The sequence below is a fragment of the Trichosurus vulpecula genome, chromosome 1 (genome assembly GCF_011100635.1).
Source record: "Trichosurus vulpecula isolate mTriVul1 chromosome 1, mTriVul1.pri, whole genome shotgun sequence".
Lineage (NCBI taxonomy): Eukaryota > Metazoa > Chordata > Mammalia > Diprotodontia > Phalangeridae > Trichosurus > Trichosurus vulpecula.
This window is the reverse complement of record NC_050573.1, coordinates 33,020,633-33,033,604: the sequence shown is the minus strand read 5'-3', so window position 1 is coordinate 33,033,604 and position 12,972 is coordinate 33,020,633. Positions and strand designations below refer to the sequence as shown.

Genomic DNA, 12,972 nt, shown 5'->3' with positions numbered 1-12,972 from the left:
AAGCTCAATTTATATCTCTCTCCAATGCACTATGATGCATAAAAGATGGAAGGGATAAACTTCCTATTTGGCAAAAACAAAAAAGGATAGGGACTGGCCGTGTTATTTTACTGATATTGGCAACTTCCAGATGAGGAACTCCCTCAACCAAGGCAGATTACCACCCACTTTTTCTGAAAGTCATGAGAAGTTATCACTTGTACAAGGTCACATGTGACCAGTATGTCACAGGTGGGACTTGAAACCAACTCCTTAGCTTGGAATCCAGATCTCTAAACCCTACTCGTTGACACACACACACGTATCTACAATCTTACTGATTTTTAGTGCTCCCTATGGATGTCTCTAAACTGACTCCTATTGAAGGAATGAGTGGGCCTTTTAGTTCATTTTCTTGCCCAAGTAGTGGTACAGCATCTTGTGCCGTTACATTAATGCCAATACTCAATATACCAATCAAAATTGAGACACCTAGACCTGATGGTGCTTGGTAAGGTTGCCACTTCTTAGGAGTTGTGTCCTAAATGTAGATTTAATCCTGACAGGCCCTATGGGTGGAGCCTCAAGCACTTAACTAATATTGAATACCACCCACGTGGATAAAGCAGACAGAAGTGCTTTTTCTACATTGGTTGCTGGCACTTTTGTTTAGCTGTTTCAATTGTTTTCAACTCTATGGCTGTGTTTGGAGTTTTCTTGGCAAAGATACTAGAGTGGTTTGCCATTTCCTTCTCTAGCTTATTTTACAGGTGAGGAAACTGAGGCAGAATAAAGTGACTGGCCCACAATCATACATCTAGTGTATAAGGTCAAATTTGAACTCAGGTCTTCCTGACTCCAGATCTGGCACTTTATTGACTACACCTGCCCATTCCAAGCAGTTCTTCTTCCTGGCTTGTAAAGCATACTATCTAGGGAGGGGACATTACTGACCCCACCTTAGATATTCAGAATGGTATTCACTTTAGAGTACATTTTAGGAAGGATATTAAGTTATACATGAGAAGAACCAAGAATTTAGGGCTTCAGGATCTCACCCTGTAAGGACTGTTAGAATAAATGGGAGTGTTAAGTTAGAGACGATTTGTAGGTTGTCACATAGAAGAAATCAGATGGCTCTGCTTGGCCCCAGGAGACAGAACAGGGAGCAACGGCCAGAAGTTTAAGCTTGACTGTTTGGAAATTTTACCATTAGAGCTGTATTCAAAAGGAAAGGACTGCCTCCAGAGGCTGGATGATGCTTTGCTGGGAAAGGGTAGAAAAGGGACCCTCTTTCAGTGTGTGAGCAGTGATGTGGTATGGCCCTGAGAGACTTGAGGCATACAGGGGAGTATTTACAAGTAGTAACACTGGGAAGAAATGAGAAGACTCCAATTTTACCAACAGTCCAGGCCCCTGAGTTCATCACCACACCAGAATAGAGCATTTGAAGAGATCCAATGCTTCAGGTTGGCATTATTAGGATTGGGAGTTAGGACCTGGGAAACAACCATGGTGGCCCGGTTAACGACCTTTAGAACACACACAAAAGGGACAAGAAATAACTATTCCAAATATTTTAATAAGAGTTCTCTGGAAGGCATTTAAAACACCAGTTTGTGTGGATAAACTCCATTGGAGAGAGAGAATACAGAACGCAGGTAGCCACGGAGCTGAGGAATTTTCTTGATTTGGGGCAGGATCTGAGAGTCCACTGTTTTCTGATCAGCCTTGCGCTGCTCTGTAATCTCATATTTCTAAAGAGAAGAGAACGTATACAAATTCAACCAGTGAACAGCTACCATCAAATCAGCTCAGCAAATAGTTATCTCTGTGAGAAGCCTTGGCTATTAAAGGCCCTGAAAATCAATATTAAATATAATAAAATTATGGTGCAACAGAATACAGCCAGTTACTTCGAGAGTAGGTTGAACTATAGGTCAAAACAGCACTCCAATTTAACTAGTGAATGCTGACATGTCCCCTTAACAAAGCACTCCTCCCCTTAACTCTAAAGATCATTTAAGGGTTAAATAAATATCTTGGAATACAAAAAATAAAAATCTTACCTCTTTTTCTGTGTCAAAAATCTCTCCTTCTTGGTGCCTAGGTTTACGGAGCCTCTTCTTCTTGAAGTAAGCATCAGTAAGATGATTTGGAATTTTTACACCTGAAAGGTTAACCCTGGTAGAGGTGGCAATGACAAATTTCTGATGGGTCCTTCTCAGAGGAACACGGTTGATGGTCAGAGGTCCTAGTTAAAAAAGTGAGCAACAGTTTATGAGGGTTTCAAATAAAAAATGTCATTTAAGTTGTATTGTCCAGAAAATTTCATTTAGGGTAGGGATCAATCGAACTTCTGGTGATATTTTTCCTTACACTTAGCTAGGTTGGTCCTCAGAAAATACTGCCAGGATTGTGCTCCCTCGAAGTCTTTTGAGCTTTGATGTGCTCCATTTAATGTCATGGGGATTTATTAAGACCCTAAAATGTCCTGAGCTAGCTGCTGGGGATACAATAATGGGGAAGGAGTGGGTTCACTCCAGCCATTATCAGTAGATGAAACGGAGTCTATGGTGAAGAGCAGGTGAGGCAGAGCAATGTGAAATCAACTTCGAAAGGCTTTAAATGCCTAACAGAGGACTTTGCATTTTATCCTAGAGGCCACTGAAGCTTCCTGAGGAGCAGGCTTGCATGGTCAGCTTCATGCTTTGGGAGTATCAATTTGCAGCCAATGTGCAGAACGGATTAGAGAGAAAGCAAGACGCCACATCAGGCTATTTCAGTAGTCCAGGTCCAATGACACAGCCTTCTAGAAAATCCAAGCTTCACTACTAGACTAGTATAAAAGCACCAGAGATAGAGACTTTTCAGTAAGAAGTAACACTGAGTCCCATATGAAGACTTAAGCTGGTTAAGTGACTTGAGAAAGATCTGTAACTTTATTTGACTTCTCTACACTTAAAGTCACAGATTCCCTAAGAGTAGTGGAAACTTGCCTAGTCAGGATTTTCAGTCTAAAGTATGAGAAAAAGAGCTGGGAGCGTCCCTTTCCCCATTACTTTTTACAACGCCCAGAAGCTATGCTGGTAAAAGCTTGGCAAAGGTGGAAACGGAGCTTCCAACTTTTAATCAAGAGAGCCAGCACTACTCCTATCTACCAGGTGTCTATCAACTGGCCCCTGTGCACAAACCAGAAGGGCTGAGTCTTAAATATATGGTTTATTTCAATGAGAAAACTAGACAAAGAAATGGCATTTCAAAGGGGGGTAAAGTTTCCTTACCAGTCACCAGTAGCAAGCCACTAGCCAGCTGCTTCAGGAAAACCACTCGCTGCAAAGGAAGTAGAAATGTCAAATCTTAATGTTTAAAAGAACTTACAAGCACCGCTTACTATAGTAGCCAATAGAGAGGCTGAGCTTTCAATCTACTAAGGCGCACACACAAAATTGGTAAGCTTACCTTGCCCCTGTGGCGGCCAGTGAGCATGATCAGAACAGTGCCTGGCTTGATGCTAGCTCGAAGTCTCCTCACATGCTGGCTGAAGGGCTTTTTGCCATGACTTAGCAGCTTTCTAGGCACATCCTCAGTAGGGTAATACCGAGGCTAGGAGAATCACACACATACCAGAAAGTTACAAAAGCAGAAGGCCCTCCAGAGCTCTCTAAAGACAACCAATGAACTTTGCTGATACCCCATATACAGCAATTATACAAACTTATTTGTTGGACCCTGCATGCTGCTTTATACCTTCCAAACTGTGACTTAACTTCTGGCACGTCTTGTTTCTCAGCTATACAAAAAGCTACTTAAAGGTGTGTACTTTTCTATCTTTATAGGCATTAAGTACCACAGTAGATGCTAAATGAGTGGAAAAATGGGTGGGGCAAAAAAGTAGGTGGGCCACATTATTCTGAGCTTGGTGTAGTCTTAAACTTTGATGTAAATGGTTAAGATAGAAGGTACTGGCCTTACTTGAAATTCAAACAGGACCCTACTCCCCCTCCCCCACCATTTAGGCCATGGAATGCTTTCTATGTAATTCTTTTTAAAGGATCCTACCGCCCTTTCTGAATTATATCCCAAGACCCTGATTGACTTTTTTCCATATCCCAATCTTACCATTTTGCGAATCTTTACCACACGGGTTCCTCCATTCTTATCACCACCAACTGGCTTTGAGATAGTAGCAGGCACCTTCTCTTTCTTTTTCCTTTCAATCCGGGTTTTTGGTGCAGCATATTTCCGCTTGTACATGGCTCTCCGGGAATACATTGCAGACCTGGAGTATCTACCAATCCCTCGGGCCAGGACTGGATTCCGACTGCAATGCTTTCGAGGCTTTTTCACCACCTTTTCAGCCACATCTTCCTTTTTGTTCTCTTTTTTTTCCTTTTTGACCTTCTTTTCCTTTGGTTCCTTTGGAGGCTTTTTGTCCGCCATCTGTCAATAGAAAAACATGGTTAAATGAATTGTAATACCACCCTAATTCAATCAACCAAACAACAAGCACTCTCATTAGCTTTTGTCTTGAACACCACGTCCAATAGCCACCTAACAGGTTTCTTAGGCTGCAGTCTGTTGCCTTCCATACATACGTCCTTCATATGCATATTTTTTCAAAATATCCTCATGTATCTTTAAATTTTCTGCTTGAAAACTTCCCACCGCTCCCAAATACTTATAGAAGAAAATACAAATCCTCAGCCACATAAACAAGTCTCCAGAATATGACTGCAATAAATTTTCCCAACCTTGTTTCTCATACACACAACTATCTTCCCTTGAGATCCACCCAAAACACAAGCTAGCTATATTCCCCCACTTTACTGAACTTTCTCAAGGTTCAGCCCAGGGAAGGTTTCCTCTTCCAGGAAGCTTCCCCTTCACCACCTCAAGACTGGTGTCCACCAGAGTCATATATATGACCTGCTCTCCCCCCCTCCCCACCCCCCAGCTCCATAGGCATTTTAAAGGTCCTTTTCACGTTTGTATTTCCAGTCTGGGGACAATGGATGCAAAACTGGGCTTATTATCAGGAAGACTCATCTTCCTGAGTTCAAATTTGGCCTCAGACACTTATTAGCTGTGTGACCCTGGGCAAGTCACTTAACACTGTTTGCTTCAGTTCCTCAACTTTAAAAATGAACTGGAGAAATGGCAAACCACTCCAGCATTTTTGCCAAGGAAAACCCCAAAATGGGTAACCAAGAGTCAGAAATGATTGACTATTCCCAATTTTGAACCCTAAGTCTTAAACAGAGCAGGCATTTAACAATTCCAGACAACAATGCACTTAGTAAACCTTAAAGTCCTAAATAAATGCTATTACCACTAACAATCTAATACCCAAGAATTTTTAAAACTGAGCTAGATCATTGACAGAGGGGGTGGGGATATTTGATGTTAAAGCTAAACCCAGACAAAATTACTTCAATTCAGTCATTTACTAAGCCCCATGTAAGTATGTTTGGGGGAGGAGGGGGTGGTTAAAAAACTCCCCTCTCCCCTAAAGGGGAGGAAAATTTTTTAAAGCCACTTCCAGGGATTCCTGGCTTCCTTCAAGACTCATCTCCATTGATTTTTCCCAGGAGGCCCTTTGATTCCCCAGTTATTAGCGATCTAGCCCTTTCCCTAAGTCGCTGCATTTACTTACCTGGGTCCCTGCTGTCCCCCCGAGCAGGCCCTAAAATTCTTCTGGGCAGAGATTTTTACACATAACAATTACATATCAATCGATAAACTGGGATGTACTGCTGGATGCGGTTTGCAAAGTGCTCTCCGGATACCGCATTTTATCTTTGCAACAATCCCGGGGGGATGTCGTTGCTTTTATTATTCGTATTTTACAGAGGAGAAAACCGAGGCGCTGGTAAGTGTCGCTGACTTGTCCAGGGTCACACAGGCGGTTGGGTTTCTGGAGGCTGGATTAGAACTCGGATATTCCCGCACTGCTTAGGAGGGTTTTAGGGCTAGGGGCCTGTTGTTTTGGGGTCGTGGGCAGTTCCCTAGGGGGAAGCCACCACCCTGCCCGCTCCCGCCCCCGGTGCACATCGGCTCCCTGCGTGTCCTGACCCGTCCTGACCCTTCCTGGGGACGGCGACCCTCGGAGGGTCCCGGCGCCCAGCCTCGCCGACACCTCCCAACGAGTCGCCCCCGCAGCCCAGACCCTGCAGGTCGCTCCCGGCCCCACGCGCTACGGGTGCCCGCGAGGCCCCCTCCCGCCCCGCGCCGACGTGTCTGCTCCAGGCCCGGCGGCGCGGCCTTCTCAGGGCCCTGCGCCTCAACGCCGCCGAGCCGGCCGGCGGCTCCCGATGCCGGAGAAGCGTCGGTGCCCGGGGAGTCCCAGGACAGGCCCCGAGAACGTGCGGGCGAAGCTGAAGTCGGTTCGCGACCCTAAGAGCCCGGATGGCAGCGGATTCGAAACGTGAAAAGCAACAGCGCCCAGCTCCCGCCAGCCATTCCTACCTTGAGCGAAGCGAAAGAGAATTACGGCCCGGACTTCCGGTCTATAAGCAGGGGAGGGAGGCGGAGAGAGCACTTCCCTTCCTGTTCGCGAGCATCATGGGAAATGTAGTTTCCTTTTCTGTCAAACAACCAAACCCACCCCCACCTCCCCACTCCGAGAGTTAGAATTCTAGAAAATGTTCAAAGAAATTTGGGGCGACTTGGATGACCAGATGCAGAACAAAGTAAAGAAAACCAGGAGAACAATTGAAACTGTGACCATAGGACCATAAACTCTGGGGCTTCTAGTCTAACATCTTCATTTTACAGATCAGGAAACTGAGGCCTAGGGAGGTTAAGAGACTTGCCCAAGGTCATACATGTCATAAGTCAGAGTAGACATTTGAATCTATGTTCTCTGACTCCAAATCCAGCATTCTTACCACTGTACCAGACTGTCTCAGGCAACAAGCATTTTATTAGTCAATATGCATATATTAAATACCTACTGTGTACCTGTGGGAAGCAACTCTTGTGGAGAAGGGGTTAGCTATTTCTTTCCTACAACTGTCAATCAACTGCTGCACACAGGGCAAGTAAGCCTGCCTCGACAAAATAGCAAGGCGAGAGAGAGAGAGAGACAGAGAGACAGAGAGAGACAGAGACAGAGACAGAGACAGAGAAGATCAAGGCTTCTTAAACTTTTTGCCCAAGAAATTTTTATGTGACCCCAAGTATATAGGTCTATAACAGGTATACAAACCTAAAATTTACTGACAATAAATCATAAAGAAAATTATTTTAAAACAATTCTTTGGTATACATATAATTTTACCATTTATTAATGATAAAAGCAAATTTGCATACTAATGGGATGGATGTGCTTGTTTATTTTTACATAAAGAATTAAATCTTGGCGCAATATTTGACACTGCTGGACTTAGAACATTTTCAACGTTTTTCAGAGTTGGTCAATATTTTGATTTTATAATTGTCCATGTTGAGAAAGCCTCTTCACATAAATATGTAGTACAAAATGGCAGAAGTTTCTTTAGGGCCATTTCAGAAATTGTTGGAAATTCTGTCCTAATCTCAAGCCAAAATTCATTTAACAATTTTTTAGGAAACTCAAGTTTTAAAGTTGCGTCACATGATAACTTGCCAAATTCTTCTTAAACTTTTAATAGCAGATGACTAACATTTTTATGAATTATGGTTTATGAATTCAACTTAGCTTTTTAGAATAAAAAATTGAAGAGAAGTATTTCTGAAACTGTGTCTCCAGGCACTTCAAATGATCAATCATAACTCTTATAATTAAATCTTTGGGAAGGTTATTTTCAATAATAAAATCATCTGTAACTATAAACATTTCTAAAGAACCATTTTCCACCCTATTCTTCCATATGTTAAATTTTTAGTAAAACTTTCAATTTTAGCTTTTAACATAAATATTTTACAATTTTTTTCCTTAAAGAAACATGTTTAAATCATTGAACTTTTTGAAAATATCTGACAAATAAGGCAGTTTTGAAAGCTACAAGTCATTATGAAAACAATTAATTGGATGTTGTGCTCAGCCAAAAATGTAACAACTTCATCTTTCAATTTCAATAATCTGTTTAAATTGCCCTCTTGAGACCCACCTTACTTCTGCATGTAGTAATACGCTTTTGTAATCAGAGTCTATGTCTTTCCAAAGGTTTGAAGTATTTGAATTTTCAGTAGTATTTGAATTACTATTTCAAAATAGTATATTCTACTTTGTTATTTTCTAATTTCATTATGATATTAATGTCTCATGGGGTTTAAAGTTGGAAGGGATCTCAGAGGCTATTTAGTCCATCACCCTCATCTTACAGACGAGGAAACTGAGGTTAAATGACTCACGCAGGGTAACACAGTTATTAAGTATCTGAGGTGGACTTGAACCCAGGTCTTCCTGACTTCAGTCTGATGCACTACACACTACACCAGTGGCCCAAAGATCTGCAACATTCCCTAAGACTCTGAACCAGATTAAAATGATTTTGAAATATTTAACAAAATAAAAATACAATGTAATATTCAGTTCAGTTGTTTTTCAGTCATGTCCAACTCTTTGTGACCCCATTTGGGGTTTTCTTGGCAAAGGTATGGGAGTGGTTTGCCATTTCTTTGTCCAACTCATTTTGCAGATGAGGAAACTGAGGCAAGTGGGGTTATTATTATTGTTGTTGTTGGTCCTTTGGAGTGGAACTGGAGGGCTTCATCTGTTCCCTGGCCACCCCACCTCTCTGGGGTGCAATAGATCCCAGCTAACATTTCTTTAGTATAGCAAGCTGGTCATCCAAGAACACCTCTGCCACCAAATCTGTGGCAGCTTCCTGTTGTGAGAAGACCAATGAAATCAGCAGGGTGATGTTTTGACTTTCAAGTGAATTGGATTTAAGTGAGGTAGAGCCATGCAAAGTCATAAGCTTCACTCTCTCCTCCTAGGTCACCTGGGTCCAATGGCAAGACAACTGACTGGTGATTCAGTGGGAAGACCTTGGCCTTTTTAAGCTAAGGTCTTTTCCAGGTCTCAATTTGTCTGAGGCAATACACATTTGGTAGTTAAAAGGCTAGATAAGAATTGAGGTAAAAGATGGCCTATTTTGCTTTCATGAAAGAATCAATCAGAAAGGGGAGACTCTCAGAGTTTCTGGCCAGAACAGTAACATTTGGTATTTACACTCGCTCTGAGACATCAAACCCCAAACAATGAGCAAATGAGGATTGGGCTGGGTCCTATTATTGGCCAATCAGTGAGAGCCAGAGTGATTTGGGTTTAAAGTCAAGTAGCTCTATTTGAGCCCCAATGGGCTTTAACAAAGCCAGATTTTCTAGAGCTGTATTTCAAGAAATCATAAATGAAAACTACGTGAGACAAAAGAGTTAATTGTCCCAGTTGGAAACAAACAATGATAGAATAAGTAGGGAAGAAAAAAAATCTAACCCCCAAACCCTCAAGATACCTTGTGAAGTATAAGAGATCAAAATGTATATTCCTTTAGACAGAACACCCATATGTAAGGGTATGAATATCCCCATGTGGACAGCAGAAGAGAAGGAGGAGGAAGAGGAGGAGGAGGAGGAGATAGCACCATTGCCCAACTGGAACCCGCCTGTCTGGTCCCCCAGTGGGGCAGCTACTACTACTACTCAAAGACTGTTGTTCATCCTTTGTTCTCCAAGAGGACCAATGATGGGGGTGGGGAGGTGGGGGGGGGTGGATATTGATGTCTTGACTTTCAGGTTAATTGGATTTAAGTGAGGCAGAGCTGTGTAGTCATCAGTCTCAGTCTCTCCTCCAGTCATTGGAGTCCAGTGGCAATATACAGGTAAGGACGACTGGAGATGGCCCAGAGGTGCTGGGGATACAAACGTAAAAGAAGGAAACAGTCTTTACTCTTCAGGAACATATATTCCAAAAGAGGAGACGGCAACACACACACATATGTATGTATGTGCGTGTGTGTATATATATATATACACATATACATATATACACATAAATATACACATACACATATATACATCTTGACATAGGTATGACATGCATACACATACATGTTGATGCAATATCAGACACACATATGTATGTAGTATGTCACTGTTTTGTTTTGCCCGTGTTAAGTCATATGTGTCCACATGGGTCTATCTATATGTAGCTTGCATGGAAGTGAGGTCTAATATCTCTAGGGTCTCTTTTCCCCCACCCTTCTCCAAGTGAGATGTTGATTCCTTCCAGGAAGGGAAGCAGGAAGTTGGGACCAGAGGCTGGCCGGCCACCCTGCAACAGGCTAGAATTATGGCTATCTGCTCTATCAAATATTGTTGTGGGTTTGGTTTTTTTTGAGGCAATTGGGATTAAGTGACTTGCCCAGGGTCACACAGCTACCTCTTAAATATTGCTAATCAAGGGGAAATCATTTCTAGGTTCAAGCTGCACTCCTGATCACTCTCCCTTAAAGGGGAAAGAGCATCCCAAGCCATATATTTTTCCTAGAAGCCTCAGTGTGGCAGACTTTGACAGTTTGTGGTCTGCTGGCCTAGCCTTTGAGGTCCCAGGTACCACTACAAGGCTGTAGGATAGGACTTTGTGGAAAATGTAAGCTGGTTGATCATGAAACACAGATTTGAAGTCTATTTTTACAATGCTCTCTACATTGCTCTCTATCAGCATGCTAGAGCCACATAAGGGAGGGAAAGGGATGTTAGGGACTTATCCGGTGATCAAACCTAGGAGCCTTGGAAGCTGAAAAACATGGCATCTCAGTAATGCATACCTGAAACATGAATCTCTTGCACCATGGCGCCTCAGAATAGGAGCTGTGGCTGGGGGTCGTGATGATGTCTGCAGCTGTTGCTTCCCAGTGTGGATGAAGGAAAGCCTTCTGTTAGTCATGGCAGGAGTTATACACAGTTGGTGGCAAGTTCTTGGATCTGAATCCATTTTTGTCTCTTGTCTCTTCTGGTTGGATCTGCTTGCATCCTGACTCCCTCACAAGATTTAGCATCCAGTTAACCTTCTAGGAACGCTGCAAATGCTTCCCTCTTATCAGAGTCAGTGCTGATATAGGGTTATCACCTACAATGCTCCACACACAGGCTCATGGGGGATGTGTTCCCAGGGAGAACATGGCCCCCACAACAACAAGAAAGACAATCATAATATTAACATACAGCACCTTAAGGTTTACAGCGTACTTTGTAACACTCTGAAGATTCAGTTCAAGCAAAAGAAGAATGACCTTTCTTTTTTTTATTACAGTGGAATTGTTAGATTTCTTAAGAGGAGTCCAACTAATAGGAAATCAAATCTTTCTGGCCATGTAATCCAGATGTAATTCCTGGAAGAGATGCAGTTTCACGTTTAAGTTTTACCTTATATTATAAACTAATAATACTATTAAAATATATACATAAATATAATATAAATAAATAATACTATTATACTAATAATGCTATTGTTGAGTTCACCTGTGTGACCTTGAGGAATTCTTTGGGCCTCAGTTTCTTCTTCTGTCCAATGGTACTCCCTTCTAGCTCTCATATTTAACAACTTTGTGTATGTAGATGATGCTACTTCTTTGTGGTAGAGAGAACATTGCAAGAGAAGATAGAGGGCTTGGATTCAAGTCCTCACTCTTTGTGACAATGGGCAAATAATTTCCCCTTTCTGGGCCTCAGTTTCCATTTGGTGGGAGCAGTAACTTATGGGAATAGTTTTCCCTTAAAAGATATCGAAATCATCCTTGAGACTTGATTGGCTCAGACAGCTAAAGGCTTGTTAGGTTTTTAACATCATTTCCTGGTCACCTGAGTCCAAAACGGCTGAGAGGAGCACCCAGGGAGCCCTGTTGCTTGGCTGGCAGAGCATGATGGGCAGCTTACACAGGGTCATCTCAGTGTATCCTCAATCCACATCCTTGTTAAATATTTTTCTCCTGCTATGGCTAAGTAAATCTCCTTTTCTTAACTCTTGAATGACCAAAGGGTTTCCCATTTCATTCTAACACCAAACATAAACCTCCACAGAAGTGGTCCAGTTCAGGCTCAGCCCAGAACATTTACCACGTATAAAATGGGAAAGTTAGATTCCAGGGGCGGGGAACCTGCGGCCTTGAGGCTACGCGTGACAGCAGGTTCCCCATCCCTGGATTAGACCATCTCTAAAATCCTTTCCAGCTCTAAATCTGGTGATCTTTAGGAGGTGGATAAGGTCTTCTAATCATTCTTTATCCATATAGACATGGATTCTTCGTTACCTTGGGAACTTATGGTAAGGAAGCAAGCACGTTAGAGGAACCAGGGAATAGAACACCAAATTGCCTCCAAATGTTAGGCAGCTGCAGTCTAGTGCAAACAGCTCTGGATTTGCAGCTGGAGGGACTGGTTTCAATTTAAACTCTGATACTGACTGCCTTTCTATCTTTGGGGGTCATCTGTCCATTCTGGGCATCAGTGTCCCACCTGTAATGTGAAGGGATATGACTAGAGTCATAGTTTTGGTTTGAATAACAGTCCTTTCAAGCTGTAAATGCTACGACCTTAAATACAGGGTCTTTGTGTCCCAAGTGCCTAGTATGATGCCTGAAGTATAGGATAGACACCAGTGGACCTGTGACTTCATTGACAGAGGGAATTCCCGGATAGGGAAACTCCTTGGCCATATAGATCAGTACTTTCTCTGAAACTCAGTTTTAGAGAGGTGCCTAGCAAAGAGTAGGACACAATGTAAGAACAATGTAGTATCTGCAATCACAGAATGTCAGAATTGGAAGGAAAATTAGAACAAATGAGAAACAATGTTTTAACTGGAAGGGCCTTTGGGGGTAATCCAGTCTAACATCTTCGTTTTTTGACTATAAATATCTAACATGTATTTAAATATTAACTTAAATATAAAAACATATAAATATAAGAGAGTATGGTGTGATGGATAGAGAGCCCAGGAAGACTGGGGCTTGAGTCCTGCTTTGGACGCATACTGGCTGGGAGACTCTAGGTAAGTCACTTCAC

General features: G+C 42.4%; 1 protein-coding gene across 1 annotated transcript; it reads right to left on the bottom strand.

Annotated features, from left to right (window-relative positions):
* Window positions 1-1,541: 1,541 nt before the first annotated feature.
* RPL6 (ribosomal protein L6) lies at window positions 1,542-4,437 on the bottom strand. The gene is made up of 5 exons (XM_036742207.1): window positions 4,102-4,437; window positions 3,442-3,585; window positions 3,264-3,312; window positions 2,049-2,233; window positions 1,542-1,736 (listed from the first exon to the last, which is right to left on the bottom strand). Exons 1-5 carry the CDS (start codon window positions 4,420-4,422, stop codon window positions 1,584-1,586), a joined length of 852 nt encoding a protein of 283 aa, XP_036598102.1. The 5' UTR covers window positions 4,423-4,437; the 3' UTR covers window positions 1,542-1,583.
* Window positions 4,438-12,972: the final 8,535 nt, after the last annotated feature.